The sequence below is a fragment of the Cataglyphis hispanica genome, chromosome 8 (assembly GCF_021464435.1).
Source record: "Cataglyphis hispanica isolate Lineage 1 chromosome 8, ULB_Chis1_1.0, whole genome shotgun sequence".
Classification (NCBI taxonomy): Eukaryota; Metazoa; Arthropoda; class Insecta; order Hymenoptera; family Formicidae; genus Cataglyphis; species Cataglyphis hispanica.
Genome location: NC_065961.1, coordinates 1699207 through 1721693, shown reverse-complemented (window position 1 = coordinate 1721693; position 22487 = coordinate 1699207). Strand labels below are relative to the sequence as shown.

Sequence of the window (22487 nt, the reverse complement as noted above, 5' to 3'; positions counted from 1 at the left end):
TGGCGAATCCTTATGTACGTGTTCGAGATTTTATCTCGTGACTCGTATATCTCCGCCGGGAGTCCGATATTGCATCGCTCGCGCGCGCACTATAAAGATCCGAAAGCCAATTATACCGATCGCTGTCGTTTGCATACCGATGCGAATGCAAACGGAAATCTCGCAGCGACCGAAATGCATGCCGAATCATTCTTTGCGACCTTTGTCGCAAATTTAATTTTTAAAAGATCTATATCTTATCGAATCAAAATATTATCGGACTGTATAAATGATTCTTTCTTATATCTGTATTACTATTACTACGGATTTTGAATACAATTTTACTATAAAAAGTTTAATGTTTGAAAAAATAAGAAACGTTAAAATATAATATTACATAATGTTATATTTTGTAGATGCTAGAACACTAAACATTTATCATAATTTTAATTTTGACATATACTTTTACTTATTTTTTAAAACAACTTATTGTCAAATATTGATTAATTTATTAAAAATTTCGTTGCGAAGGACTATATTAACGGAGATAAATCGACTTTAACAATAAGTGCCGTGGGCGACGTTTTGAACTGTATGCTATGCACATCCTGGCTGAAAATTGTTATTAATCACTCACCGGAATACGTGGGAGCGCGATCAATCGTTGATTGACGGTTCTCTGCGTCGCACAATCACTTAATCGCCCCTTTGGAAATCTCTGCACACCCACTTTGGTGATCCCTGTGTGATTTCTGTGTGCCGCGAGTATTGAGCTCGACAATATTTTCCATTATGCGACATTGACGATCAATTATATTTGCATAAGCGAAAATTGAGCGATACCGATTCCAAGACGATGATATGCATTTCGCTTTTCCGCAATGTCGATTAATCATGTGATTCATTGAAATCGGTTTTATATTCAATCCAATATTTAGCATTAGACATTTTCGTAAAAAATTAATTATGACATTTAAAAGCATCAAGAAAAATAGGGGAATAAAAATTTAAATATTAAAATTCTGTGTAGATATACTTTATATTTAAAATCTGTTAATACACATAAATTAATATGATCTTATAGCTAACTTTTAATTATTTGCCTAAATTAATATATTTATTGAATATATTTATAAATTATGTCACTGATACATGTCATATATTAAAATATTTGATCGTTTTTATTAAAAGTGTGCTTACTAATTATATAATATTTTTAAGAGAAGGTTTGTGTATGTGTATCTTACATAATTATATAACAATCCGAAATCTTTGTTGCTAAAAAGAAAGATAGATGCGAGACAAGGATTTCAAAGTTATCAATGTACATTTATTTCACATCGTGATTGTGATTTAATGTGACTTAATTTGCCGAAAGCATCAGGTTACGCCCTCAATGAGTCGCGATTCTTATCGTAAAAGGCGGAGCGCAAACCGCTCGTTAAATTCATTAAGAGTTTTTTCGGCGAACTTTTTCTTTTCGTCTTTCATACTCGAAATATCATCAAAAGATATGAGAATATTAATATTCTATATATTTGCCACATTCACGTAATATCACGAATATTCATATATACGTATATTTATCAATAAATCGTGTATTTTTCTGACGTAACGCAACAGAACAAAGACAGCGATCATTGTCAGATTAATAAAGATGATTCCAATTAAAATTAATCCGCACTAAATAATCGCATATTTAATATTACAACTACTAATGCAACGCTGCACACATAAATATAATATCTTTTTTATTATACTTTTCTCTATTAAATTCTCGCTCAAGTAGATTTGAAAATCACGTGAACACATAATGTGTTGACTTTTATAAGCGCATTTTTCACACATTACTTTTAAAAGTCATTATATGCTTTCAATCTAATTACGAAATATAGCATAAAATACAGCTTGAACGTTCTACGCGAATAAAACCTCTTATATCACAATCAACCAGAACGCGAAGGCATTTTGAGATACTCTTTTCATGCAACGGCAATGTATCTGCGTGAACGTAAGCACATAGTAAAACATATGTCCGTTAAACCAGTTTCGTTAGTGTCGATTAAACACGTGACATTCGATGCCTATCTAATGACTTATTAAATATATAATATTCACGCGTATACCTCGCCGTGCATCTTACATAATTCGCCATATCTAATTATTCGATTCGCAACATATCCTTAAATCACGAATATTCACCTTTATAAATGCAACGCCCTCGAAATGTTTCATTCTTTATATAGCGAAACACTGTCGCATAAATAATTACATCTATCTAAAAAAAAGTTGCAACAAACAGTGATCACTAATAAAATATTCTTTGAAGAATTAATTCCAAATTCTATTAGAAGACATCATTTCTCTCACTTCTGTCTCTTTTTTATTGATTTATAAACTAATAAATAATTTTGTAGATGTGAAAATTATATTTGCTGCAATTGTTTTATCTACGAGAACATTTACTCGTAAGGTCTGTCTTCTTTCTCCATGACGTATAGAGAATTTATAAATCTATAAATCTCGTTAATTCCGAAAGCAAGTTTTCAAATATGATCGTTCCCGCTCTTTAATTTCCCAGGAGAATTTAATTAAAATAAGAGAAGTTTCGTGATTCACAAAAACTAGAGCAGGAAACAAAACCTGTCATGTAAAACGTCGGGTGCGTCACGCGCACGCGTCCCTTTCACATTAAGACGTACAATTAATATTATTGTGGACATATAAATATAATATGGAGTATTATAATGGCAAATAAGAAGTGTAATGAAATAAAATTAGTTTTATTCATTCCGTAACTCTTTTCATCTCGTATTGTTAATTTTGGCGAAGTAATATAAAATGTGATTGTGTGGTAATGCAATATTTTTTAAATATTATATAAAAGTTAATTTATTAATTGTTCTTTTAATATTTTTTGAAACTCCAGATAAAACTTAAAATGTAGTTGAAATGAAATATATCACGATATTAAACAGTTTTATATTACATAGATTCAAACCGGTAAGTCTATCGTAATTTATATTTACGAATGTCATATAGCAGGATTTTTTTATTTACATCATTGATTACGCGTGTGAATTATTTGCAATATTATCGAAAGATCTCGATTTTTTCGATTTAATGTAATGTATGTGTTGCAAGCTGTAATTAATTAATTACAACAGAGTATTTAAATGTGTTACTAAAATGTAAACTTGAGAAAAAAGAGGATATCAAAGAACATTTGTATTACACTTACTATATAAATGTAAAATTAATCATCGGAGCAATTTTAAAAAATCATTAGACAAAGGTTTAGTATAGTATCAAGTTACAATTCTCAATATGATTTAATATGTAAAGAAACGGAATTTTTAACTTTCATATTTCTACATAGATCGAAGATTACCGTTAACATCATCTATAATTTACGGACAAAAAAAAAAAAAATCAATATGTTAATGGCTTTCAATGATCGATACACGATCGAAAATTTGCAACTCATCTTTTTTTGACATATTGACCGAAATACGAAAAGGTCAGAGTAGATTCAGATATCAATTTTTCATCAATGTGCCTTTATAAAGCTTCATTAACTAATTATCATGATGATTCATGTGTACAAAAAAATAATTGCTACGGTCTCTCTTTATTAATTTATAATCGAATAGCAATCTAGCAATGCGTTTACATCAGGTGCTCAAGAATAAGACAGCATCATTTTCTTGTCAGTTTAGTTGCTGTATATAGTGTGTCGAAAGTGCCGAAAGAGTGAAAAGAACACGTTCCCTCTCTCTTTCTCAAACGCGTGTTAAAGGGGATAAAAAGTCTGAGATATCTGTACAGATCAGAGCGGTAAATTTTTAGTATATTCCGCGTTTCTCTATCACGCGCCAATGTACGCCGCATTTCTCTTAGTAAGAGAATTCAGAAAATGAAGATCTTGTGTCTCGCGTTATCCGAGAAAATTGGTTTGTCGGCTGGTGATAGTTCCATCACGGTCGCGCATACCATCGACAAACGCGATATTAACGTCATTTTCGCAGCGGGACATTAATATCAATGTCTTGAGAAAAGTGTATTCTAACGATGCGTGTCTGCGAGATGTTCGAGATAATTTGACGGCCATTCTCGCGGCATTGCACGGACGTTATCGCTTTTATTGGAATTTTTGTTAACACGGTAGATGTAGCACGGTGCATAGCTCGCCTCAGCATTGTTGATCGTTGAAGCGTGTGAGAGAGAGAAAAAAGAAAGAAGAGAAAGAGACATACAGGGCTCTCTTTCTATGCAACACACCCGCAATTATTCATGTATAAAGGAATGCATGGCCGCACGGATGCTGAAACATGCTTCTTTGTATTTTCCTCATTGTCAGTCATCCTTTATGCATTCGCGCAGTGATATTTGTGGACAAAAGATACTTTTGTCCTTTTATAAAAAGGAACTGCGCCGTGCTATTTGTTTTCGTTTTTCTCTTCTATCTTTTATACATTCCGAAAATTTCAAATTTTTTCATCTATTTGTACTCATATTTCTCAAAATAAAATCCTTTAAGGTTACATAAGATAAGATTTCTGAAATTTTTTAATTATATATAAATTTTTTTGAAACTCAAGAATAAAGGAAAAAGACCCATTATAATTTTTTTTTTCTTACAGTTAAATTTTTAATATTTATTATTATCTCGCATTATTAATTAATTAAAGCTATATTATTATTGTTTATCCAAATCAATTTTTTATTTTCATTTGCTTTTGGCGTTCATGTAACATCGATATGTACGGATTAATGGCAGACATTGTTTGCTTCATAGCTAGTTTGAGAAAATGCGATGTATCGCGAAATATCTCACAATTCTTATGCATTGACCTACATATATTACGGATACGAAGGATTCCTCACAGCGGCACAATTTTCCTAAAGAAGAAACGCTGCTTGTGCGATTTTTCTCGGAAAAGTATCCGACGATTGTAAGCAGCTCCAAAGAGTCACATACATGCAAGAATGCACGTATGAATACAAATTTATCGACACAACTAAATCCATTTTAGTTGCGAACATCACATTGTACACCATACGTTGTAAAAAGTTTTAATTATTTATATATGTTTATACGTATTCAGGAATTACAAAGAAATCTCAATATGGGTATTCGCGAAACATTTCCCACGAGTTGTGCGAAGTTAATCAGGTCAGATGGATTTTCGAATACTGTGGAGCGATATATCATTCTATAAGATATTTCTTGTCATATTATTTTTGAGCTTTCTATTTTTTAACGTCGACGCGTAATGCTGATCCGCGGGCAGATAGCAAAACCGCTTTATCCTTAATTATTCCGAGTCGAATTTCATACGGTCGCTCACACCTACATAATTCGTCCGCGGAGAGAAACACGGTTTTCCGCGCGCGAGAGAAGAAAGTATTTTCCACGCGCGCGCGTGGTTTCCCTCCCACCTCCCAGCATTTTTGCGGTTTTACGTGCGCGTGAGATGTGAAATCCGGAGCGATAGAATGAGCGAGCAACGACGATCGTTAATGCGCCCGCCCCGGGACGTTTTTCTACGGGTTTGTTTTTAGCCGGACGTGTCGGACCGGGTCCGGGAGATTTGCCGAGCGATAGCAGCCAGTCACGTGTAATTGGTGTCATTATAGCTTGCCAAGAGTAACTGTTGCACAATTGGCGCGCGCTCAGAATGTTTGCGGGATTATCCGCGCTGCCGGAAACGCTCGTGCTTGAGATCTCGCTCGAGAGCTCCTGATATTTTATCTTCCGCTTATTTACATAAGCGGTTTGGCGCGCGTCGAATAAACGAAGCATTAAGTACCTCTTTCGGACACTCGTGTCGCGTTGCACGAGCCTCATTGAATGCTGCTGTCGGCAATCTCTTTTTTGTATAAAAGAGATTTCAATGATATTATCATTCTATAATTTTCAGGACCATTCTCTCATACGATGTATGCATGATAGGCAGATATATTAATTGCTTGAATGATATGAAATTATAAAATAAATTCACAACAATTATTGTATCGAACGCATTTTGCTTTCATCATTGCGTATCATAATGCTTGCTAATGTTCGATTATTTTTTGATTATGATTCCATCTTTGCCAATTATCATGGATAATGACGAACCAAATTTTTTATACGAGGCGTGTCTACTAGATACAGACATGCATAAAACTTTAACACATTAAATGTCGATGACATGTTCGACAAATAGAAATTTCACCTTGTCGAATCATGTCGTAGCCATGGGCATTTTTATAGCTTTCTGTTTTTTTTATTCGCCGTAGGGAGGGAGAGGGTTCGAAATAACTATAAGACATAAATTAATAAAGTTTCTCTACATTATTTATTTACTGTCACATCTCTTGTAATTTGGAAACATTGTTCCATCTGTAATTACAATATTTACTATTATAAGAGTTTATTTACAAGTTTATTTACAATATAACTTTCCAGCTTCCTTCAGAGTCTACGTCTTCACTGTGTTCACATATCTAATAAATGAAATTATTGTTTCAGGTGGTCCTCCGGACGCGCTGCTTGTCATGAATTCAATATAAGATAAATGTACTTGGCTCTCTGATGATATTGTCTAATTATAAGAAAGCGTGATATTTATGTAAAATATAATTTTATTAATAAAATTCAAATCAGTGTGATTCATAGTAAAAGGCGTATAAATATCATCAGCAGTATCCAGTGTGTGTTATAAATATTTTTAAATATTATTAATATGTAGTATAAATACATTTAATACGTACATACATGTGCGCGCGCGTAGTGACTCGCAAAATTAATCTAATTTTTTGGAAATTCCATAAAAATTTTTAATATAAATGAAAAAAGAGAAAAGAGAATAAACATAGAAAAAATAATCTGCGTAGCTTGTTATTAGAAGAATGCGAAAATTAACTTTGTAAAGTTATATGTATATATAATTTTTTTTTTAATTTTGGAAGCACAGGATCAAATTTGTAAGTCATTATATTACTTCACGTTTTAATATCGAGAAAGTTGTAAAGAAAAATAAGTTTGTGTAAGTAATGAGGTTTTTAGTAAAAAGGAACTAAACACCTTTATTTGAACAACAGCTCATTCATTCGACATATTTATTTCAATCGATCCTTCTGCGACGGTCATTGAAAGTGAATCTTCTATAAATTCGCCTTTGTATCATAGACATCGTCTACGGGTGTTCTACATCCGATCGAGTACCTGGTCCCGTTGTTCTGCGCAAGAATGCGCAATCATTTATGCGTTACGTCACTGGTTCGTGCACCTAGTATCTCGATACGATTATAGGATCGATATTGAACAGTCACGATCTACATTCACAAAGATACGAGAAACGGTATAAGCTGTGCGCGTATAATTCAAACGCTCTTACTTCGCAATCGAGATGCGAAGCATCGTAGGTAGAGATAACGATGTAAATAAAGTAAAATACATCCATCTTCCCATCTATTGGCGATCATGCGTGAAAAGAACTGTGTGAATGGAAAAAGGAATGAATGGAAGACGCAAGTTTCCGCAGTTGCATTGTGACAATGCATTTTATCCCGCGATATCGGGTGAGGAATAATTATTGTTACATTTTTAAAGTATTTCTCGTGTTCTCATTTAGTTGTCATTTAAGTGAGTGAATTTCTCGGAGACATTTTATTTGATTCATATTGTTACCGTTTATTCTTTTCTTAAGCAATGTTTGTCCAAAAGGAAAAATCTTTTAAAATATTATCTTTAATATATAAAATAATATATAATGGTTAGAATCCATTCCGTTAAAATTTCTGATTAGAATTTTTTTGATAAATTCTATAAATCAATTGCACAATTGTCTTCCAAACTGGCTCGAATAGTTGAGACTCTACTATAATTCGTATTACATAATCTATTACATAAAATACTCGGAGTAAATAAACACTTTTTAATGTATTAATTTTATGTTGACTGCAAAAAAAAAAAAAAATAAAGTCAAAAGATAGTATTCAATTCGTCAAAAGGTAAATTCCATGTTTGTTAACTATCAGTCACTCACAGTTATAACTGAGATTACAACATTTGTATCTCTCTTTATTCTTATTTCGATCTGCACGCCTGAATAGAGATCGATTTAACACGGTTTGTCGTTTGTATAAGAAACGTCTCCGGAAGAGGTAGTTAGAATTTTTATCACAACTAAACGCATATACATATATCAGCATATAAAATTTCTCTACGTAAATGAAGGTAGGTCACAGCATACTAAAATGATTAATATGCGTCTTTTGTAATATAATAACACTTTCCAGGAAACTCTATATTGCGCTATAAGATTACTACATTTTACGACACTTATATTAAATTATTTTAATTATTAATAGAGAGAAACAGGAAGAGAGAGAATTAACAAATTTCATTAATTTTATAAAATTGAAAAAGAACTCGTTAATATGATTAGGCTTAATACGATCAACTTATAGTAAATTTAAACAATTTCCTTGAATTTTTTAAATCTAATTTCGAGGTTTTATATATTTCATATCTGAAATCTAAAGATTTCCGAAACAGATATTTATCGTGTAGGTAAATCTCTCTCTTTCTCTCTCAATATAAAATTCGAAAGTAGCGTAAAAATTAGGCGATTGGTTGCCATTCACGCAACCTTGCCTCGAAATTCCTTAACGGTACTATATATATCACGGTTCACTAAAATTAGTATTCAATTTCGCCAATTTTCACCGATGACGTATAATTTAAAATTGTCGATTTTAAAACTAGCGCTGCGTAGCAACGTTTCCATATAATCATAACAATTAATTGACGTATCTAGTTAAGCAGAATATCTGTTATTTTTAACAGATCTCTCTCTCTCTCTCTCTCGTATCCTCTCAACAAAGTGATTTTTTTATTCTACGAGTAATAGAAATCTGTTGCCTTACGCTTGCAGGTAAGGATAATAATTATCCTAACGGCATCTTGATACTTTAGTGAGTCACCACCACAGCAGCTCAATCCGTAGGATTATTTGACAGGTAGCCAAATGTCACTATAATAACGACGCTGAGTTTATTTCTAATCCGCAATGTACATTTATAGCTCTATTACACCTGAGCTCTAATGATTACACCGTCATGGTCGATAATCATCTCTCATTTTGACTGGAGTCGGTTAGTTACAGCGTACACAGTCTATGAACGCACATTAATTACAATTCTAATTAGTGTAAAAAAGATTTATATTATAAAGATATACCGGATTTCCCATATTAATTTCTCACATTCTTTTTACATTTCCTTTGCGGTTAAAGAAAAATTCAATTGTTAGTTTGTCAAAGAAACAGTATTTTTAGCATAAGTAAAAAAATTAATTAACCTTTGTAATTAAAAAGTACTTAACCTTTTTAGATTAATCAATTAACATTCTTAACTAGGAAAAAATCAGAGATACGAAATACTTTATGACACAAATTATTATTTCTTTGAATCGTTGAAAGTAGTTATAGTGGTTAATTATGCAAATGTTCTTGACAAAACAAGTTTTTCTGTCCGCGAGAAAAAATCACAATCGCTCGTACTTTTACACTTTGCATTTGACGCGAGATCTGTTAGCGAACTCTAACTATTTAATTGCTTCACTTATCTGTTTGTGAAAAGTCATTTCAGCTTCGGTGTTATAAATTTAATGCAGATATCTCGTGTCCGCTGCTTCCGTACGAGATATTTTTTCTCATCGCGCAAATGCCATTCCAGGACGAACAATTAAAAGCACACCGCAATGAGAAGAAAAAACGTTGCTTCATTGCAAACTAAACTTTCACGCGAACAAAAACTCGGCGTGCCTATAAAGCGAGGCGAGACGGCGAAACTTTTTCACGAAATTCGGATCAGTGAAAGTATTAATTGATTCGTAGCGCGCAACTATAATACGTATCCGCGTATATTTGATTTAATTGTTCGCTTTTATCTCGCAACGTAGCGCTCATTAAGAACGTAATCTATTTCGCGATTTTTCCGAATATGCTTTCGTGATTTCCTTGACTGTTTCTTTTGAGATCCTTCACTCGCAACGTATCAGTATGCGTTTCAATCTCCTTTTGGATAACGGAAGAATATTTTTGTGCCACGCTCTTGTCCATTCCTTCCATTATCACGATTACTTTATAAATGAGTGGATTTTTTTGTTTACTCGTGCGTATGCAAGTTTATCATAAAATGCTTTTTAAAATTATTTATTACGATTTACGAGATTAGACGTTTTCTTGATGTTATCATAATCATCACTTTGATAAAAACGTTGCGATAAGGTAAGAAAAGAATAAGGATCGTGTATATATTCACATGTGTTATATAATCCAATATGTTCATTATGTGTATTTGCTTAATAAAAGCGAATGCATATAACGTACTATTAATTCGGGTCAATTGCGGAAAAATGAAGCTAGATTTATTAACTGCAGAAAATAATTGCAGTTTAATTATTCTAGGCTTTGGTTCTTGGCTTAATTGGCTGCGATCATTTATGTCTATATGGATTAACAATATCGTATGAATAGAAAAGAAAAAATTTACATAAATTATTACTATTGTCTACATAATTTTGGACATATATATATATATATATATATACATATATATATATATATATATATATATATATATATATATATATAATTATGTAGACAATTTTGAATGCATGCTAACAAGAGAAATAATATGTCAATCATACGTATTTTGATATAAATTAATTATAGCGAATTATTTGATTCAAAATATAATTTTGAACTCAGAATATAAACATATATATATATATATATATTAACATATTATTAAATAAAATCTTTCCGAAGCGTAAGGACTCATGCTTATCTGCAGATATATCGCTTTATAAAACTCATAACTTTCTATTTATTCAATAAACGTTATTATTTTCTCATAAATAAGAACTAAAATGCCGTTTCTTTCATCCGGTTTATTTATAAATTCACGCATACTGTGCATGTAACGAACGATTCGTTCACGATATATAGATAACGAATACATTAAAATTCTAGGCTCTATGCCGTCTTTTAATAAATAAATCCAATATATTTCTTAAACTATTTAAGATAGCATTAATTCTTATGTTATATTTATAAATTTTAACACACTCCGTATTAATTATTAAACATGAAACATATCCATATATTGAATTTTATGTGCCTCTTGATATTAATATGAAAATTGTATCGATTACATATATCAAATATTTTTTGTTAAAAATAAAAGTTCAGATTGATACTTTAAGTTTCTAATTTACCTCACTCTTTTTCTTTTTTTTCTTTTATATTACTCTCTAAACTCGTAAAGCGGCGACGCCCTTTAGTGTCTCGGAGATTTAGCATGCTTATTAATGTGTATGATTAGGAACTCTACTTTCCTTTCTGGCAATTCACTGGAGATCAACAACCGGTGCTGGCTCGCGAATAATCGCTGCTCTAGACTACGTCCTTGTCGCGGCGACATTTGCACGATAAAAATCGGGAAAGCAATCGAAGTTTATCGGACGGCGTCGCTCGATTCCGTTCACGATTCCGATCGCGCGACACCTTCGTACGGTTGGCGAACGAAACTTTTCAGACCGGTCGAACGATCGGCTGTTAAAAATGCAACGTCAGATTAAAATCCCAACGAGGCAATTTACGTCGTTCCGCTCGGTGCGTTAATAGATTCCCTTTCAGTTTCTACCGAGGATCGCCGATATACCGTGGTTCGCGTGGGGCGACGAGGTAACGGAAATCGCGCAAATATCTCGAGGATCTTCTCACGGAGAAAGACTAGTGCAAATATGCGTTAGAATGCGTCGCGTGTCTGCACGAACACATTTCACTGATATATTCACTCGGCGATAGATGCGTGATCACTTTCCTCATGACAGAGAGATAGATTTTATCATCGTCTTTTCTCGCCGTTATTTTTTGATGATGTTTGCTAAAAATTTAACATATGTCAAGAACAATTTAGTGTAGAAAAATATTTAATATTTTCGATAAGATTAAGAGAATTTTTCTTATACGTGACTTTTTAACGTAATGAGTTCGTCTTAAACGTGACTTTTTTGTCGTGGTCTCAATTGATATAATGTCAAAAAGTGCTCTATCCTTTTTCCCATGAGCCATTCCATTTTTCATTTTCCTAATTACGCCATGATGAACAGCTTTATTTTCCAACATGTCGCTCCGGGACAACATACTAAATACAGGTTGAACGTGAACAAATTCTGATTGAATAATCGCCACGATCAGGCCGTTATCAGTAGCAAATATCTCACCAAATCGTTAGCTTTCTCGTGCGCCCGTCTTTCCCTTTTTCTCGTCGCGGTAGACAGACCAATCCATCAGGAAAGTGTTTTATTGTTAGTATGATGGTTGACCACTCGAGATCGGACCGACACCAGGCCGTCACACTTGTCTCGGCATGACGAATCTTTTCGTCACGGTTCAGATCTCACGGAGCGTGGCGAGCTTCCGCGTTGCGCTATCGTCGATGCTTAATGAAATCTGAAGGACGAACAAATTAAGATCGCCACCGAAGTAGAGTGCAATCTTATTTAGCCCGGCGAGCACGATCGGTCGGTTAAAAGCGATCAATCGAAGGCGTGCATTACTAATTAGACTCGCACGAACGAATGTGATTTCCATAATCGTCATCGATCAATTAAACAATGTTATATTGTATGATAATTACTAATTTGATCGTAATTTAAAATAATAATTTTTTAAAATATCACATTTTTAAATCAGATAATCAAATTAAACTTTTTATATCAAACTAATTTTGTTGAAAAATATTTTTATGAAAAATTAAAGGGAAAAATCGGGTTAAAGAGAAAGAGAGAGCAAATTCGACTAAATGTCAAAGTGCATGATATTTTGATGCTCGAGGGCTGATTCAAAAAGCCACATTAAACTCTCCTTCTAACTTCAATAAATCTTGTGCTGTCATGCTACTTTCAAAACGACTAATAACACGTTACACACATTCATTGATCAAATAATCTTTAATATTGTATAAATACAAACTAGTTGAATTTAAATAGTTGCAAGACAAAATTCTTTGTGTAATAATTTAATAAATTTATACTGACTTAGGAATCTTGGAACCGCTATTAAATTATATGTTGTGAATAAAATTAAGAGTTTTGGAAAAAGTCTAATAAAATAAGAATAGTTTAATTAATACACGGTAAATGATAATTGTCAGGATCATTAGCAGTAATACAAAGTAAATAACGCCACAGACGTTGAAGGTCCAGTCAGGAAAAAAAATATAGATTTTTTTTGCGTAGTCGATCGCGAAGTGCTGTCATGAGATTAGGCAGCCACCCATCGACAATGCCGATTGAAAAAGTCGGCCGCGATTTTCGCAAGCGCGAAATAACCAACATCATTCTATAGAAAGGGAAGTGCCAAGGTAAGTCAATCTATGAGAGCCAGTGAATCGCGTTGCTCATTGCCAAGGTACGTCAAGGTATCCGAGGCCTGGGTGTGCCTGGACGATTATTATCGAAATAGTCTTATGGCGCGAACGAAATCGAAAGGTACGTAGTTAAGGAAAGTTCGCTCTCGGAGCAGCGTACTGTACAGCATATGCCGCCAGTGTTGGCCGTGCCAGATCGCACGCGTTTGCCAAACGACACGACGTGATCAGTTAAAGAGCCTTGAATGGATTCCACCGTGCTGTTCACTAATATAGTTATTTTAAAGAATCTCCCTTTATACCTTTTACCAATATATGAAATGTAATGTTATCGCAATTTTCTTAAAATTGTCGATTATTTGAGTCTCAAACTTATGTTAAATATAATGTATATATAAAAATAATTCCGGAGAAAATAAAATAACAATATTTAACTCTTGTACGCTGCAATGATAAATAAACATCAGTGTTCTCAATTTGTTTTTTATTAATTGAGTAAGAAAATATTATAATAGAAAATTGTATATATAATTTGGCAAAATAATTGTCATAAAATTATAATTTTAGAAGAATAAAATATGAATTGTTTATTAGAAAATCACTTTTTGTCACTTGTTTTATGACAAAATTTTATTCTGTTTTTTTGAAATATCCTAATTTAGCTCATATTTTTCTATTTTTAACATGCATCGTATTGCGAGAGTTTTTATCATCAATTTTTATCAACATCTTGACTTTGTTTGAATTGCGGTTATCCTCTTGCAAGTGATTTTATTGCGGAAGTACTTTTCCATCGATTTTTCCTAAAAATAAATAACATATTTACATTCGATCAAGATGGAAAACCGCAAACGGTCGAACGGTAATGCGATATCCTAGATCAGCTCGCGAGTCTCGCACATATAGAGATGCGGAAAGAGAGAACTGAGCACGATCTTGGCTAGCTCGCACGCGAACCCCACCTAAAACCCCCTTCACCTTCGTCGACCGCGATCGGCGCGCGCGAAAGGGGGAAAAATTTCGTTTCGCGAGAAGTTTGTTATCGCCGTATCGGTACTTGTCGGTACATATGCGACGACAATGATATTCACCGTCTCGGTGTAAAATCGGGGGGCTTCACCACCCAAGCTCCATTCGTCACCTCTCTCTCGCTCTCCTCATCATCCGAGCCCGCACTCCACCGCCGTCATCGTCGTCGATCTGAAAAGGAGGTGAGCGCGCGCGAAAGTGTATCATTGGGCAAGAAATTAGGGTAGGAGCAAATGGTAAGGTGCGCGAGGTGGAGCGATAGGTTTTAAATAGGTGTGCAAGACCCCGTGCATGGATACGAAAGCAAAAGTGTCGATACCGAAGACCGGCGACCGATAGCGCGGTGCGACCGCTGAGATCAAATTCGGGGGATAAGAGGGCGAGGGTCCGTCTTTTTTTCTGCGCGGTGGGTAGCAGCACGACCTGGCCCGAACCGTTTCATGCCGTTCTTCGATTGTGGTGGTAGTTTCTACCCGGGGAAGATACACACGAGCCGCGGTGTGAAACGTACCGAGAGGAGTGACGGTCCTGCTGATAGAACGGCGGCTACAAAGTACGTCTCAGTCGACGCTGAGCCAGTGCCTCAGCAAGTCCGCTCGAGGCGGTAGAGAGTCCTGAGAGAGTTGGCCTACGATCGCGTAGCCGTGCGTTCTTTCCTTGATCAAATCGTTATCGCGATAAGAAGGAAAGAGACATCCTGACAATGAGATCTTACGACGGCTATCGGGCATTCTTCGTGCTCGCGGCGATCCTCGCCCATATGACCGGCACGTTGGCAGTGCGCGTCACGAACAACAAACAGACCAGTAAGAGGAGCAACGGTGAGTCATCTTCTTCTGCTCTAATTCTCTTTTTCCGTTTTCGCTATCTCATATGTCTGTCTTTCGCCGTAGAACGATCCCTTCCACCTTCGTCACGTTCGCGCGCCGCGTTGCGCCTCTTTCATCGTGCCACCTGTTTCTTCCTTCTTCTTCTTCGTGCAGACGCGCTCTCGAGTTTATCATGCGCGTTCCTTGTGTTTCTTTTTTTACACTCTGCTTTCCTTGAGACATCGAATACTCTATTCTATTTTTATTTTTTTTTATTTTCTTTTATTTTCTTTTTCCCATTTGCTCGGTTTCTCTTATCGTTTTCTTAAGTTGTGCTGCTCCATTTTCACATTTTTTGTGGAATTAGAAGTATACATTCTCTATTCTTTTTTATTTTTCTCTTATCTTTTCTCATATGTACATCAAGTGATGCGGTAGCGTTGCGGCGTGTATATATCTTGCCTTTTTTATCTTCTTTTCTTATCTAAAAGCAGTCGTGATATATTTTGACTTCTTACTGTTCTTATTCTTTCACTCTTGAGCTACTTTCTCTTCTTCTTTTTTGCGTACTTTTCTTATTAATAGCTAGTTGCCTGCTTGCTTATATTATATCAATATAATACTGATGTAATGAATATCAATTGAATATCGATAAATAAAGTGAAGTGTTAGGTTGTGCTAAATGCGTGCGGAGTTATGAATAGCACGCAAGTGAATCAACGGTGTAGTGGCGATCGAAACACTGACGCGATTTAAGAGTGACAAGTTAATTAAACGCATCAAAATAAAATGTAGTAAAGCGTGTTGTAGTGTGCATGTGATTATTTTGTCACAACATGTTGCTCAAAAAATAAGTTTGCAAGCAAAATTTTGACATTTTTTTCAACTCTCGATACATCATTGACTTATTTTTGTGCTAAAAAGTACATATATAAAACATTTTTTAACTCATATTCTTAAAACGATGATGAAATTGGAAAAATCTGGGAGAATCCAGAAGATTCATATCAAAGATTTTTATATAAGTATTACTATGAATTTTAAATTGTATAGTTACTTTGATTCTTTTATCATTTCTTCATATTATCTATTATTATTTTTACATATTATTAATTTACTATATAATTATTTACTATAAATTTACTATAAATTCATTAATAGATATTTTAAAAAATTTTTACATATTCTTAATTAAATATGTTTGTGCTTTTAATTTCATCATGTATGCAATAAAATATATTTAAAAATAGAAAACATGTGAAATTTAAATAGGAAATAAAATTTAAAAATCTTAGAAAAGCAGAATGCTTACACAATTGTTATTTTAGAAAACGTTTAAAAATATAAATGATCCAAAACAGATGGAACACAAGTAGATTAATCGCGATAGATGAAATTATTGATCTCCTATATGATTTACAATACGTGATAACAGGTTTTAGTTAGTCCACATATTCTACAGATATCATTATTTATTTCTGTTATAAGCTCTATAAGGAATCGGTTGAGTAGGCAAAATAACATATGAGATATATAATGCTACACCGTTACATCCACCAGCTCCGTCAAGCAGCTTCTCTGCGATTTAGGCCGAAGAATTATGACGATTTGGTTTTCAAGTTAAATAGCACTCGACATAAATTCGTTGAAAAATGATGCTTCCGCGAAGATTTGGGTCGACGGTCGGTTTTCAAACAATGCCTTAATCCGTCGTAAAGAGACCAATTTAACTTGAGTCATAACCGTGAAATGTAACAGATGCCCGATGATGACCGCCTATGAAAATAATTGCTGTAATTACAGTAAGCGTAACTAATCGTACTATACACGTGGCAATTATTTTTGTAATCCGCAGACGTTGAAAATTCTTCGCGTTCCAGGTAGGATTGAGATCCTACATTTCGTTCCTCTCTTACTAGATACTAAAGCTCTGCTGTCGGTTTCTGAATGCGATTGATCGTAAAGAAAATTGAGAATTTGGTATATCTATCTCTATAATATAAAATCACAAGGCCTCGATAATGCGGCCTTGCGTGCAAATTATAATTAACTGATAGAGATTGGTGATGATAGAAAATTGTAGAGAGAAAGTAGCAAGTTTTTTTTGCGAACGTCTTTAGTAAGACATGAATTCCAACACGTTTAATATAAGGTGAAATATTAATGATCAATCGTGATGATAATAGTACGCATTTCATATTTAATTAGACTTCTAAGAATAAACGGCCGTTTATCATAATCGTAACACTCGTTTAAATATGCGGAAAGACGAGAAGGCCGAGTTTTATCGCTTGAATATAAAAGCTATTTTGCACTAAATAATGCTAATGTGGAAATCAAAAAATATATTGTTAAGTAATTTTTTTAGAATAGAAAATCACAGAATACTTTTATAGGAATTAATAAGAATTATTAAAATAACAGAGAATATATATATAGACTCATGATTATTCGATGTTTTTGACAAAATAAGTGTCTGAAATATGCACACATATATTGTATAAGAAATTATATGACATAATATTTAATGTAATAACTTATAATATTTGTGATTGCTAAAGAGAATATAAATTGAATATCTTTTATAAATCTTTTATAAAACTTTATCTCTCAGTCAGAAAAGCAGAGAGCAAGAAAAATACTTTGAGGAACAAATATGCTACTATAAATCGAATCTAACATTTCAGATATTAATGTATCAATATTTAAATCTAAATATTTTTAAATGTAACGGATGTTGCGAACATTTAACTAAATTTTAGGCAAAGTTTTGGACGCCAGGAGAAAATTTATTTGAACAGGCAATTTAACTGAGAATAAAGTCGTGACCAAAACATGTCGGTTTTCTTCATCAACCTGCTGCCATAATTCGTTACTTCGTTACCGGTCCAGTGGTCCGACCCGCTCCTTTCTACAACTAAGTACAATACATTTGGCTAAATAGAGCGACGCGGAATGATTCAAACGGCTATACATCCTAAATTGGCCAAATTCAATTACCGCGGAATGTAAACGACGACGATCGATCGACGAGCAATCGTTCCCAATCTAAGATCCGGACGTGTTTCCGTCCTGCGAAACACTCGCCCGATGTATTGGAATTTCTCAATTCTACCGCAACTTTTACTTATAAATCAAAGATTTTCTTGACACTCATTAACGATTCTTTAATTTCAGGACGAAAATTCTGATGCTCTGTTAACGCAAACTTTCGAAATTTTTACGATTTTCATAAATTTTTAGATTTGGGATCGATTCAACCGCGCATGTCTCATGTTCATAATAAAATTTTGGGTTTTGACATTAATTATTAACGACATTGTAATCACATGTTTTTAAAATTAAACTTACTTTTACATATATTTATCTATTTTTATTTATTTATTAAATTTTAATTAATAATTAAACCGATCGCAATCGATAATAAGTAGAACAAGTCACATATTGTTATGTATTTAATTAGCTCACGTGAAAGTTATTAAAAAAATATATATATAAATATGAATATTAATATGTGTATTAATCAGTATAGATAAGAATCAATATGTACAAATCAAGTACTAAGTTTTCATAGTCTCTTGTGGTTTAATTGAAATGAAAATAAACTTGATTCATTTGGGCATCTTTCAACATTTTTACTACTATCTCCCGGATTTGTAAACGAACGTGTATCATGAACTTTTCGATTGGAACGAGTTTGATGCGGGGAATCGCGGATGTTTTCTAGTGTAGCGCCTTCGTCGTTGGCATTGCCACCAGAAATGGCTTTTCAACGTGTGACTGGCGGCATGCCAGTGCATATAACAGTTCACCGCGGACTAGCTAAGCAACTTGCTCACCTACATGCAACGGCCGTTCACACGCCGCGAGATTCTTCCACTCGTGCGTTCGTTATCGTCGCACGATTGCCAGCTGATATGGCACGTACTACGAAGTCGCACACTCGTCTTTAAATTGAATCATCCGAAAGAAATCGATCGATTTCTTGAAGAACATTAAAAAAAAAGTTTATTTTAGTATGCAAACGAGAACATTTTTGAAGAGATGATAAATATAATGGACAATAAAAATGTATTAAAATTTATTCTTTAATTGAGAGCTTTGCTTTAAGAGAATTTAATCTCGCACTGAATTATAAAAATATTTGCTTATAGATAAGATATAGGAGAAGAAACGAGTGTGTATGAAATCGCACGTTTTTTGACTCACAAACCGGTTTTTTTCAATATCTAGGAAATATTCATGAGTCAGTCTTCTGGTGCATTTTTTTGGTATAAATTTCCTCTTCTCCGTTATATAAATGAATTTGTTAGGAGTTTAAAAAAGAAAAAGAGAGAGAGAGAGAGAGATGTAATTAATAAACGAATTAATAATTATTTAGTCAGCTGTAACTAAACAACATCTAAGTAAAGTCGTGTTTATTCAATTATACAATGTACTTACAAATTCAATTAGTGTAACGTACTTACGACGATCGCAAATACTACATATTACAGCTTCTATTAATCAAAATTGATTAAGAGAAAGCAATTTACGATGCGTTTCACTTACGTGTCCATACTATAGTAGGGCGTATTTCTGAGAAACTATGAACATTATGTAGAATCCAAATATTATTTAAGACTGGATCCGTGTTTGATTACTCAGAATTCGGAAATTCTGCCATGTCATCGTGAATCATTCAGTAGCTCTCAAAGAATTTGAATAAATTGATAAGAAGTGGAATGGTATATAATTTTTATAGATATTAATATGCACATATATTCTATATATGCACTCGTCTAAATTCATTGAAATTAATTTAAAGTTCTCAACAGTTCTCAACTGTTTTATTGTCGTAAGTAAAACAGTCTTAAGCAGGAGACCCAGCGATGATACTTAATACCGGCCATTCGCAATACGAACGGTGAAACGACGATTCCAGCTGAGTTAAAAACTAGTATTGTATCTCAGGATCTTCTGACGACGACGAGCAGTCGCTCCTTTTCGCGGGCAAACAAGCTTAGCGAAATGCACGCGTCAGTGAACTTGGGGACCGGTTTTTTTTTCCCTCTCTTTTTCTCTTTCCATTTCTCGTCACACGTCAAGCAGGTACTATCATTGCAAGTAGACGAAGATAAATGGTCGTACGAACACACGATGCAAGAATAAAGAATAGAAATCGCTGCTAGAATCGAGTCGCGCGACCGATTTTCGCCATTGTCGTCGAGATCGCCGCTTCTTTCGCGAGTTGCCGGGATCTAGGTTAAACTCCATAGTTCTCGTATCGTGATTCTCCCAGCAAAACTAGAGATCTCGAGGTCGAGACGATCGAACTCATCCTCTTCTTCGTCGTTGGCGGATGGCAATCACAGTGAAACCACCGAGATACGTCACGCGTATCCCATGCTTCGAGTCCGGGAAAATTGTTTCTAATGGATTTCAAATTGCGCCCGCTTATATGTATCCATGCCGGCATGGTGGTCCGATCGATTGTCGATCAAGGAGACCGATTGATTTCAGGAGCAGACGACCTCCGAGCGATTGAAACGCAATTGACACCTTGCCACGCGCGTTCGTGGCTAATTTAGCAATGCGATCGGACGTTAACGATTCGTAAATCAATGAATGATATGTCAAATAATTGTTGCAATGATCATCATTGAAATGATGTATATAAAGCCTTATTTAATCCTTAATTAATCAGCATAATGATAATTTTAATTATGAAAGTTTCTAGCTGCCACATATTGTAATGCTTTGTTTTGAGAACCATATACTTATTCAAACATATGATTGTTTATACATATAAAAAATATAAGTTTTTCATATATATGTATATGTATATATAAAGTTCTAAAATCTACATTCTTCAAAAACGATAGAAGATTTTCTCGAACAGCAACTTTTATTTGCTTTTAATGACTCATCGTCTTTGACATGCAGCAGATCCTGTAGTGATTTATCTATACCAAGTGGCCGAGTAGCAATGCAGATAATTGGAGAATAGCGGAAAATGATTGCCTGCCAGGATAGTAATAAACAATCGGTTGAAGTAAATCCAATTATTTATTCCGATATGCGCATCGCGCAGTAAATACTCGTATTACTTGATAAACGAAGAAAATTGTCTCTAACTGCTGGAAAATTGCAGCGTTCTCATACGACGTGTATCGATAACTCGAGTCCAATTGATGTCGATTCTGCCTCGGGAACTGTTGTTCGCCATTTTTTAATGATCAAATATGATCTTTAATAATCGGTTAATAAATGCGATCGCACCGATAATTAAAAGCATTTATCCGTCGAAATAAATCAGGCATCGTTTTAATCGAAGCTAAATTAACCGACTGGATTTACGCGATTCGCGATTGCGTGATACGACATATGACCTCATAGACATATCGAGTGCAATGTTTATGACACTTTCTGTCTAGTTCCTATAGAGAACCGTGCGACTCCGAGAAAATCAACTTCTAAAACTCTAAATCGGCGTACGATCGATCTTTTATAGCTCCGAGCGTTACCGCGACTCCTCTTAAGGATCGTTTCCTTTGTCGGCCGAGAATAACCGAGAGTAACCTTATTTCGAGCTGCCGGCAATCACGTTCCGGCATTAATTGATGCTCGCGAATGTGTGTGTGTGTGTGTGTGTGTGTGTGTGTGTATGTGTGTGTGTGTGTGTATTAACGACACAGTTATCGGAGACGATCGATCGATCGATTGTCAGACAATATTAATTCGGAGATTGATATATTGAAATGTTTTGCAACGTATAAAGCAGAATAAAAAAATGTTTTTAATAAAGAAATATTTTTAAAATTAAAAAAACATTTATTAATACATGGATAACTTTGCTCCGCACGATGAAAAACTTGAATATTTTATTTTATTAATATATTAAATATTAAACTTTGTTTTTTATTGCCATGACTAAATTCGAACCGTAATTAAATATTTTTTATTATTCTATAAAAATAAATAATTAGAGGATCATATGATATATACGTTTGAAGAGATTGTTCAACGTGTATAAAATATAGTAAACTAATAAGTAAACTTACTAATTTAGTAAACATGCGAATAGGCGAGAAAAATATCACATTTTGCCGCCTAAAGAAAACATTGCTTAAACGCGCTTTACGTTATACGTGTAGTTGACTTTAATGACATCCATTTTCGAAATTGGTAGCGTTGAAATACGAACTCAGCACGCAGTCATATCCGCGAATTCTTCAGGACATAATGATCGGATAA

General features: G+C 34.1%; 1 protein-coding gene and 1 long non-coding RNA gene across 2 annotated transcripts in view; both read left to right on the top strand.

Moving 5' to 3' along the window:
* Positions 1 to 7043, top strand: part of LOC126851441 (uncharacterized) — a 44011-nt gene extending 36968 nt beyond the window's left edge. Inside the window, exon 3 of the long non-coding RNA XR_007687668.1 lies at positions 6497 to 7043. This is a non-coding gene — a long non-coding RNA (uncharacterized LOC126851441). The remainder of the gene's footprint in view (positions 1 to 6496) is intronic.
* Positions 7044 to 14766: 7723 nt separating this feature from the next.
* Positions 14767 to 22487, top strand: part of LOC126851391 (uncharacterized) — a 42620-nt gene continuing 34899 nt past the window's right edge. The window contains exon 1 of the mRNA XM_050595311.1: positions 14767 to 15263. Coding sequence (XP_050451268.1) covers positions 15146 to 15263 — 118 coding nt within the window. The 5' untranslated portion in view covers positions 14767 to 15145. The remainder of the gene's footprint in view (positions 15264 to 22487) is intronic.